Source organism: Mustela lutreola, chromosome 11 (assembly GCF_030435805.1).
Source record: "Mustela lutreola isolate mMusLut2 chromosome 11, mMusLut2.pri, whole genome shotgun sequence".
NCBI classification, from domain to species: Eukaryota; Metazoa; Chordata; class Mammalia; order Carnivora; family Mustelidae; genus Mustela; species Mustela lutreola.
The window spans coordinates 97,025,724-97,048,767 of record NC_081300.1 but is presented as its reverse complement, the minus strand read 5'-3'; the positions used below and the strand labels follow the sequence as shown (position 1 = coordinate 97,048,767).

Here is a 23,044-nt window from a genome sequence, read left to right as displayed (position 1 = left end):
ATGGGTTTTAAATGTCATCAGACCTCTCGGATATCCAGAATAACATCACTTGATTTTTACCATCTTAATCTGAGCTGTAAGAAGAAGTGCTCAAAATGGGGCACCTGAGTAGCTCAGTCAGTAGGGTGTCCAACTCTTGGTTTTGACTCAGGTCATCATCTCAGGTCATGATCTCAGGGCTGTGGGAACAGGCCCTGCGTCCAGCTCTGGGCTCAGCTGGGAGTCTGCTTCAGATTCTGTCCTTCTGCCCACTCCCCCTCCCCCCTCCCTGCTGAAATAAAAACTAAACCTTAAAAAAAAAAATAAAATACTCAGCAGATGACCCACAGGGGTTATGAGGAGATAAGGTATGGTTTTTCCCATTTGAATTTTAGTTTCTTTATGTGTCTTTAGGTAAGTGTAGATTGTTAACTAATTACTTCTGTACTCTTCTAGTCCAAATAGAATGAGGGATTTTAGAAAATATAGACAACTCACATTAAAGAATAACGCAATTGTTGACTAAGAATTTGTCAGAGAAATATAGTATCTTAAAACATTACTCAGCTAATGGAAGCGGAGTAACTTTTTTTTTCTGAAGATTTTATTTATTTGAGGAAGAGAGCATGAGAGAGAGCAGAGAGCACAAGGGGCAGGGAAGGGCAGAGGGAGAAGCAGACTCCCAGCTGAGCAGGGAGCCCAATGTGGGGCTCTAGCTCAGGACCCTGGGATTATGACTTGAGCCAAAGGCAGACAGTAAACAACTGAGCCACCCAGGGACCCCTAAAGTGGAGTGACTTTATAAGTTACTATAATAGGTAATATTGTCTAAGATTTTTAAAACATAAATTACATGATTTTCTTAAATTATAGTTATCAGTTGCTCACTCACGTCGAGATTTACCAGCTCTTAAATGATGGTGTGGAAAACCACGAGCTGATAGTAAGGCAAGTGTAAAGGATTTATGAAGTACAATTTAAGTTAGCCTTTGTGCAAAATCCTACTTTTCTGTAAGAATTAATAAGTGTGGGTTGTCAGTCCCTCCCCACTCCAGCAGGCTGGCTCTGTGACAGCAGGATTTGTGTCTGTTGTATTCATTGGGGTATTCCAATGTCCTTCCTGGTGCCTGGCTCAGAGGTACTCAGAGAAAGGTGCTTGCTTTATTGAAAGAACGAAGTGGGATGCTTTATGTGACCCCACTGAGGAAAATAGGACCCTCCTTACACCCCAAATTGACAAAACAGTGAGTGAGAGAATTTGCCTCAAGAGTACTAAAGGGCACCTGAATAATTTAATTCTCTTATGCATGTCGTATTGGAATACTTTCATCCCTTTGTTAATTACAGAGGCTTTTTTAAACAGATAAATAGCTTTTCAATTTGTACCTGTATCTTTAAATTTTATTTCTAAACTGGGATTTTTTTTTTTTAAGATTTTACTTCTTTGACAGAGAGATCATAAGTAGGCAGAGAGGCAGGCAGAGAGAAAGGGGGAAGCAGGCTCCCTGCTGAGCAAAGCTGGATGTGGGGCTTGATCCTAGGACCCCCGAGATCATGACCAGAGCTGAAGGCAAAGGCTTAATCCACTGAGCCACCCAGGCACCCCGTAAACTGGGATTCTTATAACCTGATTGTTTTTACTTTGGAAGAGACCTTTTCTAAGTAGAAAACCATTTTAAGATTTACCACTAATTTTGATTTTTTCCAATACGTTTGTGCAAATAATGAAGTTTAAATTATGGCTCTTTTTTATAAATAGCATTTCCTGGTGATTATGGAGCCTGTTTTTTCATTTTTCCCAGCCTGGAAAGCTTTTCTTAAAGTGCTAGTATGCGTAAATTTTAGGGGTTTTGGCATGGCATGGTTTTATAAATTAATTTGGAGTCCTTAAAATCCTTTTAAGATTCATATATACTATTTAATGGTCTCCTTAAAAACAGGAATTCCTTTGCATTCAAGAAATGTTAAAGTCTTTAGACATCAAAATTTCCTAGAGATTCATTAACTGTTCTAGATCAAAGTACTCCCATGGAAAGTGTATATTGGGTCAATTTTGATATATCCATTTATCATCTCTAAAAATATCACTTTTGTAACCGTAATACTGGAGTCCCTATTTGGGGTTTCAGAAATCTCATATTCGCCCTTTCCGCTTCTCAGGTCTTAAGCATTTATAGGAAAAGACATCTTAGACTGTCAGATAAAGGGAGGAACATTATTATATTCTTCTTCTTTTTTTAAATAGACTTTTATTTGACAGAAAGAGATCCCAAGCAGGCAGAGGGCAGGCAGAGAGAGAGGGAAGCAGGCTCCCTGCTGAACAGAGAGCCTGACACAGGGCTCTATCCCAGGACCCTGGGACCATGAGCCGAGCCGAAGGCAGAGGCTTTAAAGCCACCCAGGTGCCCCAAGAACATATTCTTGAGCAAATTGGAGTTTACGTGCAGCTCTTTTCTTCCAAGCAAAAGAAAGAAAGGCAGTGCGTGTGTTTCTGGCCAGCATAGGGAGGCCGGTAAAGCAGCACCTTCCCTCAGCTGCACCCCACCGGGAGCTTCAGCGGTGGGGGAGAAGCTCTCTCAAACAGCTGCCCTTCCCTCTCGGGTCAGCAGCTGGTTGCAGGGAGAACACCGCGTATGGCTGGAGCTGGTCCCTAAGAGCTCCATCCACCCGCAGCTTACTGGCAAGCCAGGAAACCCAAGGAGAGCGGGGTAAACCTCAAGCAAAAGAGAAAAAAAAGGCCTGCCTCCAATTAGATTGATTCGAGCCCCGGGCTTCTCAGCCACCGTACTGTTTCATGCTGCATCGTTCTCTATTGTGAGATCTGTCCTGTGCATTGTAGGCCATTCTGCAGCATGCCTCACCTCTCCCCACTAGATGCCGGACATGCCCCTTATCTGATTGTGACAACCCCGGTGCCCAGACGAGAACCACCGCTCTAACTGGGTCACACTCTCAAGTGGATGGAACACCTTGTGTTCTTCCTTTAATTCTGATTGCTTACAGTTGTCTCACATCGTAACATTCATGCGTGAATTCCTTCTGCTCTTGAAATATGTATGTTGTATGTATGTACGTAGATATGTGTATCTTACATCAGCCACAAAACAATGACTGCATCGATTCTCTAACAAAGAGAAAAAGCTGCTTATGGAGAGCAGGTTAGAGTCAGACTGCAGAGGCGGGCCAGCTCTTCAAGACCCAAGCAGTCACCACTCTTCCCACTCTCTGCTAGGTTGAACCGCCCCCAGCAGGGATGCAGCCTCCCCTTTCTACTCCCCATTCTGTTTAGCCATCTGAGTGTGGCACCGATGGTGATGTGGATGGACACACTCAAAGTCCATCCGAATAAGGATTTTGTCAGTGTCTACATTTATTTTAATCTTCCACAGGAAGAGAGAAATGCCAGGCCCCTCTCTAACCAGGAAACCTTAAAGGTTTCTATATTTTCACATAAGAAATGTCATTTTAAGTTGTATTATTAAAATAAAAAATCACTGGCGCCTGGATGGCTCAGTCAGTTAAGCACCTACCTTCGGCTCAGGTCATGATCCCAGGATCCTGGGAATCCATATTGGGCTCTCTGCTCAGTGGGGAGCCTGTTTCCCCCTCTCCCTCTGCCCCTCCACCCTGCTAGCTTTCTCCTACTTTTTCTCGCTCTCTCTCAAATAAATAAAATCTTTAAATAAATCAATAAATTATCGATGAGACAACTAATTAGAAAAGCAAACTTTTCGAAATCAAAAGTTATATTTTAAGTGAATTAGCAACAATCTCTAATGATGAGCTGTCTTAAAATACTTGTTTGGTAGTGAAACAGAAGTATTCATTTCCACACTGGAGAGCGGAGTACGATTGTAGTTCTTTAACAGAACCAGTGTCTTGGAGCGCTTGGGTGACTCAGACAGTTAAGTGTCTGCCTTCAGGTCAGGTCATGATCCCAGGGTTCTGGGATCAAGCGCCACATCAGGCTCCCTGCTCCGTGGGAGCCTGCTTCTCCCTCTGCCTGCCACTCCCCCTGCTTGTGTGCATGCGCGCGCGCGCTCTCTCTCTCGCACACAAATAAAATCTAGGAAAAAAAAAAATTAGCTTCTTAACCCAGACACAAAGGAATGTCTGCTTTACTGCAGCTTTAGGAGAAAAGAAATTTTTTTTTATTCTGAGATTTTTTTTTTTTCATGAGCAGCATCATCAAGTGTAAGCCCTGGACTTCTAGTTAGCATCAAGCAAAAAAAGAATAAGGCCCGAGAAGCTTAAAACTTAACATATGGGGAAAGAAAAGGGCAGGAGAGGACTTAGAAAAAATGGAACGTGGAGCAAACAATGTTCTGTTTCTGCAGGGCACACACTAAAGCATCTGTGGGTTGTCACCTTCGTGTGGGATGAGGAGCAGGGCCCTGGGCTAAGGGCGTGGCCATGGAGTCAGCCCAGTTGGGGATGAAGGCCAGCCCTGCCACTCTGCTAGCTGTGACTTCAAGTTATTGAACCTGTCGAAGCTTGTTTGTTAATGTGTAAAACGAGTGTGTAAAAGGGCATAGCTTGGCACGAGACACTGAAAACATTCTGTGCAGGTGGTTTCCCCAGAGCAGGAGGATGTGCTGTCAGGCTCTGGCCTTCCATAATCCTGTGCCACCAGACTAAACACTCCAGGTTTCGCCTCTGTTGGATAAAACCTCAGTTTTCCCCCATTTTCTTTCTCTTCTTCCAGCTCCATTTTTCTGAGTGGCTTTTAATAAGCAACTGAAATCCAACCCTGGTTTTTCTGTCTAACCTTATTTTCTACCACTCCCCAGAATGTTCTTTCCATGTTCAACTTGGCCTCACTGCTACTCTAAAGACCCCACATTTACCTCACCAGAAGCACCTTCTCCAATGTGAACCTGGTCCCTCTTCAAAACAAAACCATCTCTGCCCCGGCAGTCCTGCTCCTCTCAGCACTCACCGGGGGCTCCCACATGCCTGGCAGTACAGACAGCCCTGGGAATGCTCAAATGACCGGGACCCTGCCTCCCAGGGATGTATACAGCCTCGTGGGGGAGACAGCAGGTAAATCAGAAAGCACTTTGGGTGCCGTGGGAGGCAAACCCTTCCCCTGGACCCTGTACTTGGCGTATACCTCATGAGGATTTCATTATACTTTGTTCTCTTTGGCTGAGTCTCACAACCCCGGTAGATTGTAGGCATAGGACTGAGTACACAGTGGGTGCCGAGGAGCATATGCTGGCTTGATAGTTAACCTCTAGGCACAGGTTTAAAAGGAGGATGGGTTGCTCGGCCTATTCTAACAGGCCTTGGCAACTTCAAAAGGTAAAAAATAAAACCGATGATGTCCAGCTGCTTGTGCTCACCATAACCTCTTGGTGATTCAAGCGGTTCCCGGGCTTTCAGAAGTCCTGTAACAGTACATTTTTGAAATGAGTAGTCCGACAGTAGAAATAAAGAATGGTCCTGTGAATGGAATAAAGTCAGCTTAACAGAGAACTTGCTGCATTGTCCACATTTTTCTCACGTCATGGCCCAGGAAAGCCTCTTCGAACCTTGACATGAGCATTTCCTCATTTCTGAGTCTCTGACTCCAGTGGAAAGTTCCTCTGGCGTGAACCAAGCCCTTGATCTGCACGTGGCACAGCCCCATCCTGAGTTCGATGTTGTGCACCAAGGATTGACATGGTTGACTTATAACAGAAATAATTTTTCCACCTGTAAATAAGCTGCCCCAACAAGATCCCATATGTCACAAACTCAGAATATACCGAACACACACTTTCCCTCCCACTGAAATTAAACTTCATTTTTATATGGCCTGATAGTTTTTGGGTCTTTTTATTTGAGAGATTCCCCAAAGTCATGTGTGAACTGGCTATCCTTCCCTCCTTTGCCTTATTCCCATGCCAGTGGGAGAAATAGTTCAACATTCTCTCACCTCACCAATACAAAATACACAACCTAACAGGGCAGGATGTCGGACCAGAGATTGGCTGAAAGCACCACTAAAGCACCACAGGGAACCCTTTCCCAAAAGGCCAGCTAGAGGGAGGCATTCATTATTCAAGGTGTTGGAGACATAGCAGGGAACAGACAGAAAGGCCCTTGTTCCCATGGAGTTTACATTCTGATAATATAAGAGAGGTAAATGACCAAATTGTAGATAGTGATAAATGCTAGGGAGACAAAAAATGGGAGAGTGATGATGATGGCAGCTAAGATAAAACTGTTAAATCATTCTTGCAGAGCGAGAACAGACCCGTAATGGTGTCTGGGGGTGCCTGGGAAACTCGTTTGGGTGATTCTTCAAACTACAGTCAAATGGTAGCAAGCGCACACTTCAGGCATGTTTCTAAATGCTTTTCATCTCTGCTGCCCAGGGTGGTAGCCCCTGGCCATATGGGGCTATTTAAATTTGAACTAATTCAAATCAGAATAAATGCAAGGGGGTAAAAGTGATTCTCAGACCTACTAACTGCATTTCAAGTGCTCAGTGTGGCCCGTGACCGCTCTCCCAGACAGCAGAGAGTAGACTGAATCACCGACCTAGGTCCTATTGGCTAGCGCGTCCTCAGAGGAGCTCATTTCATTTTCCTAGCAACCCTGACAAAATGGGTGCCGCCTTCCCATTTTGCAGATGAAGAGAATGAGGCCCAGAAAGCTAGACATCACTTGTCCAAAGTTGCATGGTTAATACAAGACAGGGCTAGGATTCAAACCATGCCTATGGGGGGTTAATTCGTACCCTGCTATGTCGCCAGGGCCCATAGATGATTAGAGTTCACTTATGCAGTCCACCTTCCACAGGACTGCAGCTGATTGAGAAGGTTACACCTTGGTAAAACGTTGTTGCAGGATGCTTTAAGATTCAGTGAAAAGAAATTCTGAGCCAAGGGCCAGGTCTTCCCTGTCTAAAAATGTAGGCCTATATTAGCACAACTCCCCCCTCAGAAAGAAAGGAGGGAGCTACAAAGCAGCAAGATAATACCAGGCTGGAGTGTGATCTCCACAGAGCAGACCATCTAAGCTGTCTGTGCCTGTTTTCCAGCACGTGAAGGTGAAAGATAGTTAAGTACCCACCCCACTGGGCTGCGGTAAGGATTCGGTGAGGCGCAGCACTGGGGGTGCTCAGCACCATGGCCAGCACCTGCTGCGCCAGGTGGGAGGCGCCAGCTGTCACTACCGCCATACCTGCCCCCTTCTGTAATGGCCACTGGGATGGAAAGCTCCACCGTGCACTGTGAACAGCCAGGATGGACACCTTCTCCCGAAGCTGCCATGAGACCTGGTGGTTCCATACTCTGCACATTGGAAGTGGAGGACAGCACCGGGCAGGCCCAAGGGGGAGAAGATGTCCCCTTTGGAAACAGATTTGTGTTTAGCTCATACACAATACTTGTCAGCTGAGGCAAGTGTCTTACTTCTCTGAGCCCTTGTTCCTTAAAAAATGGGCATAATCATACCCATCTTGCATAACAGTTTCAGTAATTAAATAATGATCTACCTATGAGCCTGGCGCATTGACAGCTCGTCAATAATAGCCATACTTACACTGATGAATGATTTTTAGCTTCTCATGACTAAAAAATGTCTTTTGAGTATTTTCTTGCCCAGATGGCTTGGACTGACCCAGAGGCTGGGTTAGGGCAGAGACAGAACAACTTGTCATCCAACACCATCACCATTAGCACACTCAACTGCAGTGGCCAAACCCCAGAAGAGCACGGCAGAGCCAGCTGAAAAGCATCATGGGGCACACATATAGCAGCTGTCTCCCTGAGGTGGAAGTTACTCCACACACGTCCCCATACCCCCAGTGAGAAAAGTGTCCCCCTCACATGACCTGATGAAAAAAAGGAGAAAAAACAAACCCCCCAGGCTCCCAGCTGACCCACAGACTTTAACCAGAGTTGGAGAAACCAGAAGATGCTGAAACACCCAACCAAAGAATTTGGGACTTCAAATGGAAAATCTGGACACGCTAAGCCCAAATTGCTCATTTCCAAAGATGTGAATACATCGAGTGCTCATATCCAGATAAAAGTGGGCCCTGGAAGAGTGCGTCATGAACCAAGATTCTAGTTAACCCCGTCATGGGAGCATGGGTCAGATACAAGGGAAAACAATAAGAGACAGTTGTACAAATGGAAAAAGTGACAAAAGTGTAAAAGAATCATGACCTTTAAAAGGTCAAGGTCATTAAGAATAAGAAAATGCTGAACTGTGCTCCATTCTTTAGAAATTCCTTACAGAACACAATGATGTTTACTTTCCCCAATTTCTTCTGCACTCCTCCCACCGCTGATAGCTCATCTGTGAAGTACAGCTGTCCTCCCTCTCATTTTGCTTCTCTTTGTTTGTTTTCCTTTATTTCCACTAATGTACTGGTGGCTCATCTATCTAGTATGATCTAGCGTGATCCAAATTAGGTTGCAAAGATGAGCCCAAAGATGGCACGTACAGCACCTGGCAGCCCCCTTGAGCCCATCAGCTACATCTGGCTCTCAGCATTGCCTGTTGAAGTGACAGACCTCCGTGGATCCATGTTTCATGAAGAGTTTTCCTCCTCTCTGGAACCTAGAGAAGTATGGGATCCTGGGAGTTCTCTTGTGCACTGACATAATAAAGACTCATTGTGAGCAGAAAGAACTTTATGGTAGTCAGCCTGAAATGCTACCAGTAAATGTGCCTCATTCACTCTGCACAGACAGGAAGCTCACAGAAAGGAAACTGCAGGAACAGTAATCTCAGGTCAGGACTGTCAGATCATAGGATGGAGAGTCAAAGGGTCACATGGCCGTAGGTGGACATGCTGAAGCCATTCCAAAAAAGTGATAGGAGATGAAGATCTAGGTAAATGCCTCCTTAAAAGACAAAGTTTATCTTCTTTTCAAATTACTGGTATTCAAGCTATGTTATTTATATAAATAAGTGTCCAATAAAAACAAATATTTTACTAGTGATCATCAGTGGATATGTAATTACTGAAATTAAGTGCCTGGCCACTGTGACCTTGGTTATTGAATTGACTATTGTTAGACCATTTTAATAATTTTGAAGATCTCTATTGTTTTCCCTGTTTAAACTCTTCTGAAATAATTAGTGCAGACTGATTTTGCAGAAGGGCGAGTCAGAGGAGGTGAATCGTTTTGGCTCAATTGCCGAGCTAAATGACGAAGCTGTCTGAGATGACGCAGAGGGACTGGGCATAGCTCACCCACCTAAATCACAAGGATAAGGTCTCTTTTCTCTGTAAGTGATCATCTTCCCAGACACCCCGTAAGGGTTTAGCTAAATATGTCCCATTAGCACTAATGAAACTATTGACTGTTCTGCCTTTTGTAAGCAATAAAGGAAAAGTTTAAAAAAAAAAAAAAAAAGCTAAATTGAAATGCATAGAGCTTTAGTTAGTAATACGTTTCTTTCCTTGAAATCTACACTGTAATTAGGCAGGTCCACAAGATGGATAAAGGAAGCCCTATCAGTTAAATCAGTTGAAGTGGTTCATCTGTTTGGCAGAACATATCGAGAGATATTTTTAAAGCAAGTGAACACATCTTCTCAGCCTAGAACATACAATTTAGATTGTGATCATCAAGTGCTAAGATTTAAGGAGAATCTTCTATTTCATTATGGTGAAAAGGCAGTTCTGCATTTGGGTCACTACATCTTTTAGGTTACCCAGTAGTAGACAATTAAAATCTGCAGTAATCACAGTCAGTGTAGAAATGGAAACACTCATCAGATATGACCTGCTTATTTTCCCTTCCATTTAAAGGAAAATATCACTAGATAGAACTGTATTTGTGGTAAGTGGGAGACTTATATGTCCCTAAATTATTGGCTCAGGACCATCTTGGTAAATGACAAGCTTACTAGAAGTTTGCAAGTAGTGTTGCTATTGAATTGTGAATGTTTTCATCTCTAGCCTCTGAAATGAGATTACCGGGGTGGTCCCCAGAGGGCCGTCATCCTGGATGCTGTGCGGAAGGACAGGAGGAGGACCACAGGGAGAGTGGGAAGGGCCAAGTGGAGCCACCACTTGGCCATCTCTTTCCCTGGAGGTGACTTTAAGTCTTTAAGACTTAAAAAAAAAAAAAAAAAAAAAAAAAAAAGTCTTTAAGACTTTTCTCTTTGAAGCAAAAAGTGCTGAGCTGAGTCTCTACTGGTATTATGTCTGGACATCGACCCCCACCCCCCCCCACCCCTAGCCAGGAGATGGGGGGTGCTGGTGCTGATGTGTCTGCCACATGGTGTGGACATTCTGGCTATTAAGTAGCCCAGTGTTCTTGGAGGCCCAGGGCACTCCCAGAAGGTACCATGTGATTTTAGGCCGTGGAGCTCATGCATCTGCCCACCTTGGCCTGCACTGCCCACTTAGAGACACTCTTAGACAATCTGAAACACAGACTGGGATGTTTTCATGTGGAGGGGCTGAGAACCTACCAGTGTGTATACACCTGACGTGGTTTTTAAATAGAAGCCAAATAGAAACTCTTCAAGTATGAGATAATCAGACTGCAGAGAAACTTGGTTAATAAATCCATCGTGGAGGCCCCTGGTGACTGCAGACTTCCCAGACAGCCACGTATCACATTCCTGTGTCTAATTGCCAATCTCTCTAATCACATCTATTACCACTTTAATGTTAGGCTGCACATGCTTTCAGGAGGAAATGGCTGTCAGTGTCTAAAGAATCTTTGATGGGCCTTGTACTTTATGACGGATAATGTCAGAGAATTACAAGAATGCATAATGCATGGGAGCAGGGATGTACTCAAGTGCAATGGTGGTGATCATTGCATGTCTCGGGGAGACCCGAATTGTTGCTTTTGTAAAAATGGCCTTCCCGTTAATTATTCTTGGTTCTGGTAAACAATTCAAGTGACCCAAGACTATCCTGGAACAAGATAATTAAAAACATGATACTGCTTTGCTAGTGGGTAGTTGATGATTATCTTTTTTTGAGAGAGATCACTTTTTAATTTTTTTCTGACTATAATACATATTCATCATTTAAGCACCTTAAGCACCTTTACTTCTTAAAAATTCAAAATAGAATTTTTAAGAAGTAAAACCATCCACAATCCACCATCTAGAGATAAATGCTTTTAACACTTTGTTGTGTATCCTTCTAGATGTTGTCTCCATTTGTATAGGCAAAAATATGACATTAAATATACAGCTTTTATATACTTTCTTGACTTACCCTGTCATAGACTATTTCCTTGTTGGTAAATACATACCTACATGACCATTTGTGATGATCTCAGAGTTTGCATGCTATGCTAACCTCTTATCAGCAGACATTCAGATTACTTTGTGAGATGGTATCTTGCAAAAAAAAAAAGAAAAAAAACAGAAGATGCTTTTCTTTTCTTTCTTTCTTTTTTTTTTTTTTTTTTCTTTTTTGCTTTCTATTGGAGTTTTCCTCTTTTAGCTTTTGGGGGACATACCTATTTTAAAAAGATGTGCCACCTACCTAGCCAGAGACACTCCATCATCTCCATCTGCTCTGCCCCTCATGCTTACGCTTTCTCTCAAATAAATTTTTAAAATTTATTTTTTTTAAGATTTTATTTATTTGAGAGAGAGCACATATACAAGTAAGGGAAGTGGCAGGCAGAGGGAGGGGGGGAAGCAGGCGACCCCCCTGAGCAGGAACCTGATGCAAGGCTCAAGCCCAGGATCCTAGGATTATGACCTGAGTCAAAGGCAGGCCATTCAACTGATTGGGCGACCCAGGCAACCCTAAATAAAACTTTAAAAAATCTGATTCTCTAAGAATGATTAGCAAAGATTTTCCATCATTTTCAAGAACAATTGCATCTTTTGTTTTCAACATTTTTTTGCTTCCGGTTTGTTTTTGTTTTTGTTTTTGTTTTCATTTTCTTTTTTTTTCATTAGAGAGAAACTATGAGTGGAGGAAGGGGAGAGGGAGAGAGAATCCCAAGCAGACTCCTCACCAAGCAAAGAGCCCAGTGTAGGGCTCCATCTCATGACCCCAAGGTCATGACCTGAGCGGAAATCAAGAGTTGGACGCCCAAATGACTGAGACACCAAGGTGCCCCTTTTTGCTTCCACTTTGTCAAGGTATTCATTCTCTTTACCAGAATATTTCTGGAGTGGTCATTGAATGCTTACATACCCTGGCAATGATGTCCTAATTCTTGAGGATTCTTCAAAGTTGAATTTCTTAAATACATGTGCAAGTGGAAATAGGTCCTACAACTTAAAACAGCTTAAAACCTAGGTTTTTTACCTAGGACTGTTGTGAATTCAGAATAGTGTCAGTATTCATTTTCAGAGACAGTTTTCTTTCCTAAAAGCAGGTATTTTGGATTGAGAGTTGATGGCCTAATTAGTCTTGGACCTTTTTTAGCTTCTTGTAGAGCATTTCAGATTGTTTCTAAGTGAGAAGCAGGCTTTACAGTCCCTGAGGGCGCCTTGCTCTGCCTCTTTATTCTCTGCCCACATGCTTCTCTCCAGTGCAAATGGAAGATAAAGGCCAGCAGAAAATGCTTCTGTTTCCTTTTATGTTTCTCTCTTTAGAGGTAACTAGAATTTCTTCGCTTGCTCATTTCCATACTTAGATGATGTTTTGGAAATACTGGAAGGTAGGACTCACTAAGCAACTTGGGGGTATGTTTGCATAACTGTGGGCCAACATTTACATGAAAACAACATAGCTAACATTTATAACATTTACAGCTCACACTGAGTTATAGCTAACTGCACTGACTGCACCCGGACACTGTATGTGGCTGCAGTTTGCTCTTGGAACAACTCTGTGAGTTAGTTGTTTAAGTGACAAGATGGGGTTCAGATTTAATCCCGGTGAGCCTCCTCAAGAGCTTGTCTGTTCTGATCTTGTTTATCTCTCCGTGTTGAGCAAGTTGTATTTGGGCCTCGGTTTCTTAATCTTGAAATAAAGGGGGGTTGGAATAGCTAACTGATTTTGAAGGTTTTCTCACCCGCAACTGTTTGAGTCCAGGAAATCTGCCTTAAAAAAATCACTTCTCTGCTAGAACTCCGCTCACACTGAATGTCTACATTTGCTGCCTTTGTCCCTGGCCAACCTCCGTTTTCTCCATGGCAATGCCTACACTCTAGGACCTGTAGGAGAGTGGCACACAGAGTCCCCAGGAGAAGGCCACAGAGGTCCTTGTCACAGAACACTGGGACACCACGGCTTGCTCAGGGCCAGGTGGTTCCCATCAGGCCACAGGCCTTGCCAAAGGCGCAGAGAGGGCAGCAGGATGGACTGCAGCTCTTCTGATCAGTCGTGGCTTGAGGGAACCTAACGTGAATGGGTTATAACTTATTCATGACTAGAATCTAAAATAGCTTCTTATAACTAATTCACAGCTACCATGTGAGTGCTAGTGTGCTATTTTTTCAGATTCTAAAATTATTACCCTGGTTCCACAGGCTTTGTGTTAGAGAAAAGATAAGTGTGCTTTTGATTGCCCAGAAACAAAGAAGTTTCCCATTTTTAAATGGTGGGACCCTTTCCCATCAAAAATACTCCATTGCTTTAGTCTAAGAAATGTGGTAAAGCACACTTTAAAATATTGCTTCTGGCGTGTCAAGGAGTTGGCGATGAGGTCATGTTCAAATCAGTGCTGCTGTAGTGATTTTTTATTAATGCGTGTAATTCTTGTGAAGACCTCCACTTGGCAACATAGGAAGCATTGTAAAATTATCTGAAGCCGGCTGGTAACGCATGAGTTCAGATCTGAAGGAAGAATGGATGTTCATTAGGCAAGAGGGTAGGAGGTAGTTTGCTGGGAGAATTCCACATGGAGGGAACAAGGCATGCAAAGGCCCTGTGTTGAGGGAGGGGTGTAGCAGATGAGGTGGGGGAGGACAGCGGTTTCCATGGAGGCCCTGGCGGGGGCCGGGGGGGGCACAAATGTGGAAAGAGGCTGGGGAGGGCAAGCGGAGCAGGCGGGGCCTCCGGGATGCACCACAGGGATGCGACATGGGCAGAGCTGTGTTTGCAGATGGACATGTAGGCAGGATCTGCCTGTGTGTTCAGGAGGGATGTTGAGGGAAAAGGTATGTGTTTAAAAGGGGGCAAAAGCGAGTCTGGCTTTTGTCCTTCCCCATCCAAGCACCAGAGCTGCTCCGGGCAGCGGGGCAGAGGTGTGGCCTTTTGACCCCACACAGACTCATCGCTGAGTCAGCCCCAGACGACGACAAGGAATGTGGCCCTGGCTTTCAGGCTGGGCACCCTCCTAGACCCCAAAGACCAGGACACATGTGATGCTATGTGTGCCCTAATACTTCTCCTCAAGCTAGCTTAGTGGCTTCATAAAGCGTCCTGCTAGGCCCAGAGTGCCCTGCCCTCCGCCAGCTTCCTAGACAACTGGTGAGACTTTTTGCCACACTGGCTGGTGAGCGGTGCCCTTCGGTCATTGTCTGTCTAAGCTGGAGCGCAGAGAGCCCATGGATCCTGCCCCTGTGAGCAGTGCCGTGTAGGCCATCACGTTTGTCCGGGCCTGGTGCGGCTGGAGGGCACCGTGCTCCCGTGCCGAGCGGCCACCGCGAGGTGCCCTGCTTATTCCCCGCGCCGGGTCAGAGCATTTGAGCTGTGATGCAGACGTTTGGAAAAGCATCTGGATTCCTGCATGGAATTGAGACCTCCCCCAGCCTTCAAGATTCTCACCCACAGAGCCTGAGGACCCAGAGAAGCCGCGAGGCTCAGATGCAGCATTCCCTGATTGATGAGTTCCCTCGTTGGTGGGATATTCCTGTTTCTCCTCGGGGGAGTATTGCAAGAACAAATGACGTAAGTGATAGGAGAGCACTTGGTGCATGTACAAGTGGAGATGGCCCATAAATAAAATTATCGTGTCATCATTTATACATTAATGCTCTGAAAGAGAAGAAAGAACATTACTTGTGAGTTTGGATGAGCATCGGACACGAGCTACTGACAGGCCATTTGTCCTCATACTGCCGCAGAGCAGCCTCGGGGAGGTCGGGGCCAACATCTCTCCAAGGACCGTCATTAAAAGCATGTTATCACCAGGAGACTGTGTTAACATCCCTCCCCACGCTGGGAGGCGGTCTTGGCCAGGTCTCCAAAACCCCTCTCTAGAATTTGGAACAGCAAGCCTTTGTCAAACAATTTTTCCAACATGAGGAGTGAATCGCCAATTAACAGAAATTAACTACCTAATGAATTTGCCACAGGAAAAACATCCGTGTGTGGCTTAACCTCCAAATCGTGGTCACAGTAGCCTGCTCAGTGGTCTCCCTTCAGGATACCGTGTCTGCTGCCTTGGCCCGAGAACCCTGGCCGAGCCATGTATGCCGTGGGTGGGGGTCCTGCCCTCTGGTTGCCACCATGGCCGGGCCCTGGAATGCCAGTCACTTGGAAGCCCATCTTTCGCAGCTGAGGACAGCATCTCTGAGAGGAGAGGAGGACAGTGTCCAGGCCGCGCTGCCTTTGGCCAAGCCAATAACTATGAAATTGCTGACACCTCCCAGCGATGCTTAGAAACAAAATTGGATTGCCTCGAGACAAAAAGCCGCAATACAAAGAACCCACAATTTGTAGTATATGCCCTTTTGACACAGAAAGTGCGGTGTTGTGCAAGCCGTGCTCTGGGAGCATCGCCCTCCATTACTGGTTGACACACCGTCGAGAAGGGATGAATGCCTTTACTCAAGCAGGATGTATTATTAATGGGTAGTAGACGCCCTGCATTTTTACCTTCATCCATCACACTGACCCTTTCATGGGTGAGTCACAAATTCTCCTTCGTGTCTCCGACTCCCAGAGTGTCTTAGAAATTCTGAATTAAGCCTCTCAGGACCACCTTCATTTCTTCCTCCAAATTAGCCACATCTCCCAGCTGTGTCTCTGTGGTCTAAACGGGAGGCTTCTGTAGCTTTGTTCTTGCCAATTTACTGGAAGGATGAGGTCATGACCGTGATTGCATGTCACAAGAGCTAAGAATAAGAAATTGAAAGCATCACTTTCTTTTAAGCTACAGCAACCTTGTCATCAGGAAGTCAGTGATATTGTCTTTTGAGCAGATGGAAGAGAATTGAGTAGCTTGGATACCATTAGGAGACTTGACTCGCTTCCTCGGGTATAAGTGGGCCTGCACTGTTGCTGTGTATCCAACAGCTAGAGGGATCCCCGCCCAGATAGCATCTCCTCACTTGGGCCTGTTACGTTAGTACAGAGTGCGGAGAAGGGGAGGGCACCAGTCAAGTGAGGTGCTGCGGGGTTGACAACGCCTGTCCTCCTGCTGTCGGGGCCTTAGGTGGCATCGCCATGGCTCCCTTGCCAGCTCTGCACCTTATAGACTCCTAGTCTTTCTGTTCACCTTGTGTTTCTCTCCAGACTGTCTGCGCATGACAATGGGAAGCTTCAAGGGCACGTTCTTATTTCTGTGCTTATTTCTGGTGAACTAATATATTACAGATTAAGTATAATTCAAAGCTGCTGATCCACTGAGGCAAGTAGAATATGAATGCTTCTTTAAATCCGATTTAAATTCATTACAAGTAAAACGTAGTAGCATGCTGTGATTAGAACAGGGTGGCTGCTGAGGTCCTGTTTTAACTCCCCTCCTGGCCCCTTATGGTAGATTATGGGCACATCTCATCTTGTATGACTGGTGCTGGACAAAACTGTTTTGAAATGTTAATCTTCCCCATATTCTTTACCAAGGCCTGTCTATAAAGTTATCATCAAGCAGGAAGCCAGAGGGGGCTCCTTCCCACAGGAGCACGCCTGCCAGCCCACCCGCGCCCCTGGGCATGGCTGGCTCCTGCATGAAGTTCAGCGTCCCGCTCTTGGACCATGCACTGGCCGGGCAGCATCGGCTCTCCAGAGCCCGGTCCCGGGTGGAAGTCCCTGCTTAGCCCAGGGCCTGGACAGGAGCACCTGCGCTTGTAGCAAACACAAGCCTTCGGGGTGGAAACTGGAAGGCTGCTCACCGCTCCTCATGGAAAAGCTCTGTCTGATGGGAACTCGACCCTGGCCTCAGCTGCAGCTTGAAGTTGAGTTAGAGAGAGGCCTGGGAAATCTTCTCTCTGCTCCCTAGAAGCCATCACTGTAATTTGCCCAGCCACTTCCCTCTCGTTGGATTCTGTTTCTGACTCAACGGCACTGTAACAACCATGGTCACAGCTACCTCTTTTCACACAAAAGTAAATCTTTTCCTTCGGTCAGTTCCAGGAAGTGGAATCGTGAAGTCAGAGGGATGATACACTCCCAGGCTCTAGACACACTTTGCCAAATTGCACCCCCACCCCGTCCTGGATGAGGGGAAATGGCTAACACTGCCAGCGGTCGCTGGGCTGTGCCCCTCGGCTGCCGGGCATGTCCTTTTGTAGCTCTCTACCTGTTCCCTTTACCCTCCCTCTCAGGCTTGCCTGTCACACTGTTTCCTCCTTAACTTTACTTTGGAGTGAGGCCTGTGCCCTGCGGAGGTGGCAGGAAGCTTTTCCGTGTAAGTGAAGATGCGTGTCCAGTTATGAACTTTTCTTAGCTCTAGAGCTGGGGTTGCAACTGTGTCACTGACCTTACAAATCACAGTGACTGGTGTCACCCAGTGTGGTGACAGTACCTGGGCGTGTGGTCATCTCCAGAGCCAGCCACATACTGGAAGCCCTTTGAGAAATGGTATTCCTCTGGGAGGGCTCTTTGGCATAGCAAATGAGGAAAACTGCACTCTGAGGTTCTGTATTTGCACGAATAATTTATAAGCAAATAATGCACATTTCGTCCTTTGCCATTTTTCAGTGCTGTGCAAGGCGTCTTGAATTTCTTTGGTAGCTTTTCCAGAAAGACCAATTGGCTTCACATTTCTCGAATTACAGTAAAGGCAGAGAATCTGAGGCCCTGGGAGAGCAGCTAATGACTGATGACTGAAGCCACCATGGGCAGGGAGGCAGGGTTTGGGAACAGACTCCAGATTCCCATAGTCGCCGTACGGCCATTTCCCAAAGAAAGATATTGGACTCCTCTCAGCTCTGTGAAATCCAGGGACTTCCTTCTAGAACTCTCCCTGCCCCTCCCTCCTCCTCCTCGCCTTGGCCGGCTCCCAATACCGTTTTGAGGAAACATTCGCCCCGTTGCCCAGGTGCCCAGTTTTCCTGAGAGGAAGCTGTCCGTGTGTACTTTGTCAGAGAAATCTTTGGCAATCTAGCAGTTTTGCTCACAGTCTTTTGGATGTTGTGTGGCATTGGAAAGGCTAGGATTTAGAATCCGGGCACCCAGGTCTGATGTATCCCTTCGGCCTCCAAAGCCAGACCTCACGCTGCCTGCAACCTCCTCAAAGCCAAGGAGGGCCGGCAAAAGGCGGCGCCCTCCTCCGGCCTTCTACCCACAACCCGCATTGTCAGAGACTGCCACCAGGGTCTGTGTTTCCCGCAGGTCATCTGGATGTCAGCATGGCAGCCACAAACCTGGAGAACCAGTTGCACAGCGCCCAGAAGAACCTCCTCTTCCTTCAGCGGGAGCATGCCAGCACCCTTAAGGGGCTGCATGCCGAGATCAGGCGACTGCAGCAACACTGCACAGGTACCGGGCCCCGCGCCACCCCCCGGAGCAGGGCCCTAGGCCCACCCAGGGCTGCAGAGCAAAGCAGGACGTGTTGTCAGTTCTGTCTGAGACAGCGGCCAGCTTAGAAGCTGTGCCAGGCTCACTCAGGAGTGGGGCAAAAAGGGGTTTCACTTGTCTCTGACCTCGTTAAGCCCCCCATCTCTGGAGTCTCTCTCAATGTCTTCCCTTATCCTCTGCCCAACCGACACACGTCAAGCGTAAAGCTGCAAAGTCATTTCTTGGCATACTGAGGGTTTAGAAGATCAAAATGCAACAGTTAGGATTTACAATGTCCTTTGGAACCGATCACCGAAGTGTAACACACAGAGCAAGCTGGTTGCTAACTGGATGCCAGGGAGTGGCTTAGGGAAGGAGGGTCTCTCTGAGCTCTAGGAAGGACAGTGGCCACTAATGGCTCTGCCATTCACACGCCTGCCACTAATGCTGCCAAATCCTGCTCTGTCTGGGCGGGATTTGCAGGCTAATTGTGGGAATTGGGTCTGCATTTTCAGTGCTGAGGAATGCTTTACAAAATTAACATATACGGTTTCCTTTCTAGATTTAACATATGAGCTGACACTCAAAAGTTCGGACCAGACAGGTAAGAACTTCCTCCCCAAAAGTGAACGGCGGCATTATTTCTGGTTCTGGCACATGTTGGTGCCATTTGTTCACCAGCTGCACATTTAGAAGAAAGTACATCTGCTGGGAAGTGTTGCACGTGTGACCAGAGCTTTCTAAGAAAAGATAGGAAGTTTAGAGCCTGAGATGTTATGACGGCCTGTCAGTGGAGTGGGAGGGAGGAGGGGTTTCTTTTCTTTTGGTGGACACATATATTTGGAATGTCTTTTCTTGACTTTGATTTTTCTCCAGCGAACATCTTCCTTCTCTAATCAATAAATTAATGTAATTTAAACCGGAAAGAGGAGAAGGAAAAGGAACAGGATCCCACCTCTTCAGTTCCTGGAGCCTCACCCAGGGCCTGGCACAGAGTAGGTGCTCCCAACACACTTGTTGAGTGAGGGACCAAATGACCAGATCGTCCCCAAAGGACTATGAATACCTTTCTCTAGACTGCAGTCCCAGAAATGCTTCCCCTCAACCCGAATCCTCAGGGACTCCCAAAGGTATTAGCCTGATGTCAGCTGGGGCCGAGGAGATAGAACAGGGGCCCCTGTGGCCGATGACAATTAGTTGCTCCCTGGAACCGACTTGGGATTTGAAAAATGCAGAATCCATACTGGAGTCAAGATGTCTTTTCCTAAATAGGCCACACTCCAGTGGCATCTCACCTCCCCAGGACTGGAAATCACTGCTTTACGTTAGTGGAGGCAGAGCCTACACGTCTGGGGGCACGGGGGGCGTGGGGGGAGATACCGGCTCCTGGACCCCCACCCTTGGAGGTTCTGATTCCAAGGCTCAGGGGGGGCACCTGAGAATCTGTTTAGAAAGTGCACCGGTGATGGCACCTGGCTGGCTCAGTTCATAGAGCGTGTGACTCTTGCTCTCACAGTTGTAAGTTCATGCCCTCTACTGGGTGTAGAGATTACTTTAAAACAGTAAAAGTGAAGTAAGAAAAGGAAGTAAAGTGATGTAGTGACTGAGCGCTCTGGCAGCTGGGGAAGTCCGGCTCTGTGTGATTAAGAACAGTTGCCTAAGCTCTGTGCATGTGCATCTTTTATGGGGAAAGAAGGAATCTTCTAGAAAGGATGCACATGTGGAGGAGGAGGTAGGGCAGAGATTCCTATAGAAAGGTGGAAATCAGGGCGCCTGGGTGGCTCAGTGGGTTAAGCCACTGCCTTCGGCTCAGGTCATGATCTCAGAGTCCTGGGATCGAGTCCCGCATCGGGCTCTCTGCTCGGCGGAGAGCCTGCTTCCCTCTCTCTCTCTCTTCCTGCCTCTCCATCTACTTGTGATTTCTGTCAAATAAATAAATAAAATCTTAAAAAAAAAAAAAAATCAAATAAATAAATAAAATCTTAAAAAAAAAAAAAAAAAAAGAAAGGTGGAAATCAGTAAAATAGGAGGTGTTGATCCCTGGGAACAACAGTCACAAGAACCTCTCTCTGGAGTTTCAGGGAGGCAGGGCAGACGGCCAGAGGAGCTCCTGGCAAGTCGGGAGCCAACAAGCATCGGTCCATAGCCCTGGCTTCAGAGCCCCGCTTGGCCTGCATGCCCACGTGAGACGTGCCCGCAGACACCGGTTCCTGGCCTGGCATGGGCCCCCGAAGCCCAGGGGAGTCCCTGAGCGGCTGACGGTGGGCACACACGGGGAGGCACAGGCTGACCAGATGAGCAGGGGGACCGTGTGGCAGGGAAGGCGGCAGCCTCCCCTCCGCAGCTTCAGAGCTGTGCGCTCAGCTACGGACGGAGTCTATAGCGGTCTTTCCGAACAGTGCTTGCGGTGGAGCGGGCGCTTAGTGCCACCCAAGCAGGCAGGAACAAACGGGGAGCAACTCCCACTAAGTATCCCCTGACGGCAGCTAGCCTGGGGTTGCCCGCTGTGACCTCAGCACTTGAGAAGTGTGGAGGTGTCGCTCTCTGCGGGGAGCCAGGGAACGGGGCACTGCGGGCACTCAGCCTGCACACGCTGGGAGAGGGCGGGGTGGTGGGAGCAAGAGGCCCAGGGGAGGGGAGGCCGGCCTAGCCAGAAGGACTCCTGCCTCCGCGCCGGGGGTGCTAAATCCCGCCTCTCGGCTCGCTCTTCCAGGAGATGGGGCTTCCAGAAGCAGCGAGCTGAAGAGGAAATGCGAGGAGCTGGAGGCCCAGCTGAAGCTGCAGGAGGAGGAGAACAACGAGCTGCTCAAGCAGCTGGAGCAGAAGAACGCCATGATCGCCGTGCTGGAGAACACCGTCAAGGAGCGCGAGAAGAAGTACCTGGAGGAGCTGAAGGTGAAGAGCCACAAGCTGAACATGCTGTCCAGCGAGCTCGAGCAGCGCGCCGGCACCATCGCCTACCTGACCGCCCAGCTGCACGCCGCCAAGCGGAAGCTCCTGAGCGCCGGGGGGGCCTCGGACGGCAGCCCCTCCGGGAGCCCTGTGCTGGCCAGCTACAAGCCGGCCCCCCCCAAGGACAAGCTGCCTGAGACGCCCCGCCGCAGGATGAAAAAGAGCCTCTCAGCCCCCCTGCACCCGGAATTTGAGGAGGTCTACAGATTTGGGGCCGAGAGCCGGAAACTCCTCCTGCGGGAGCCGGTGGATGCCATGCCTGACCCCACCCCGTTCCTGCTGGCCAGGGAGTCCGCCGAGGTCCACCTCATCAAGGAGAGGCCTCTGGTCATCCCCCCCATCGCCTCCGACCGTGGCCCGAGCGAGCAGCACAGCCCGGCCCGCGAGAAGCCACACAAGGCTCACGTGGGGGTGGCCCACCGCATCCACCACACCGCAGCGCCGCAGGCCCAGCCCGAGGTGGAGACGCTGGCGGTCGACCAGGTGAACGGAGGGAAGGTCGTGAGGAAGCACTCAGGGACGGACAGAACTGTGTGAAGCCTGCCCCAGGCGACCCTTCACCCTCGGCTGTCGATGCACTGTGATCACTACAAGGAAAAACTCATCCATACCTTTTTTATTTTTTCTTAATTCCCATGCATGCCAAATTTTTTTCAGACCTGTCAACAGATGATTCTTCTCCTGCTCCTCTTGCCCTCTTACTGACACCAAAATACGATCGTGTCCCTGCTGCAGAATACGTATTTACTAATCGCTGTGGCCAAACACCTGTGTGCCGAATCGCTTGCTTCTAATCCCACACTGTGTACCTCCGCGCGCTCGTGGACAGAGCACAGGCCGCAGGCTCTATCACTACTCGACGTTAACGAAATCGGATAGTCACACGCCTCATTATACAGCCGGAGCAACACACGCCGACCGACCTTGACCCCTCGCTCCAGTTTCCAGGGCAGCCCCTGCTCCCTCCTGGAGACCCTGTAACCTCCCGACGAGCCTTTCCCAGGGCGGCACAGATAGCCGAGCAGCTGTAGATGTGTATCTCGGGAACGAAACAAGATGATGTTACTTCTCATACCACCACAATCTGAACGTGTGTTCATATTTTTTGTTAGTTTTATCCAAAATGTTCAAGATCCCAACAAACTTTATTTTCTAAACCTGCCTCTTTCTGTTTTGTGTCTTTTATTAAACCACCTGAGGGAGGAGCTGAGGGGAGGCTGTGGGAGGGGGAGAAACAGCTGGCCACCCCCCAGCCCCGCAGTAACTATAGCATTCTTACCCCATGTTCTCTCCCACAGCTCCCGCCCCTGAGAAGGCTCTGTGCTTCCAGGTTCTGGCAGAAACTCCCTGTGCCTATGACTGGCCCCTCCCCTCAGCCCTGCTGGTGCTCCAGCCGGCTGGTCCCTTTCGGAGTGTAAAGCCACTCCTGCCCTCCAGCAGGCCTGGCCCCCTAGGGTGTGTAAAAAGAAGGGATGCCCAGGAGCCAGGCCCAGATGCTCTAAGTCTGCCCCCAATCCCACACAGGTCCGGCCAGGGTACGGGTAGGAGCTCATACAGGGATAA

General features: G+C 47.6%; 1 protein-coding gene across 4 annotated transcripts in view; it reads left to right on the top strand.

Annotated features, from left to right (window-relative positions):
• Positions 1-22,642, top strand: part of CCDC92 (coiled-coil domain containing 92) — a 30,902-nt gene extending 8,260 nt beyond the window's left edge. For 2 of the 4 annotated variants that reach the window (XM_059139687.1, XM_059139686.1), the window contains exons 2-4: positions 18,365-18,511; positions 19,092-19,133; positions 21,243-22,642. In XM_059139687.1, the coding sequence (XP_058995670.1) occupies positions 18,382-18,511; positions 19,092-19,133; positions 21,243-22,018 (948 nt within the window). In that variant the 5' untranslated portion in view covers positions 18,365-18,381 and the 3' untranslated portion in view covers positions 22,019-22,642. Of the gene's footprint in view, positions 1-8,796; positions 8,815-11,868; positions 12,055-18,364; positions 18,512-19,091; positions 19,134-21,242 lie in introns of those variants that run through there. The other 2 variants (XM_059139685.1, XM_059139688.1) reach the window with 2 other exon arrangements.
• The last annotated feature ends 402 nt before the right edge of the window (positions 22,643-23,044 follow it).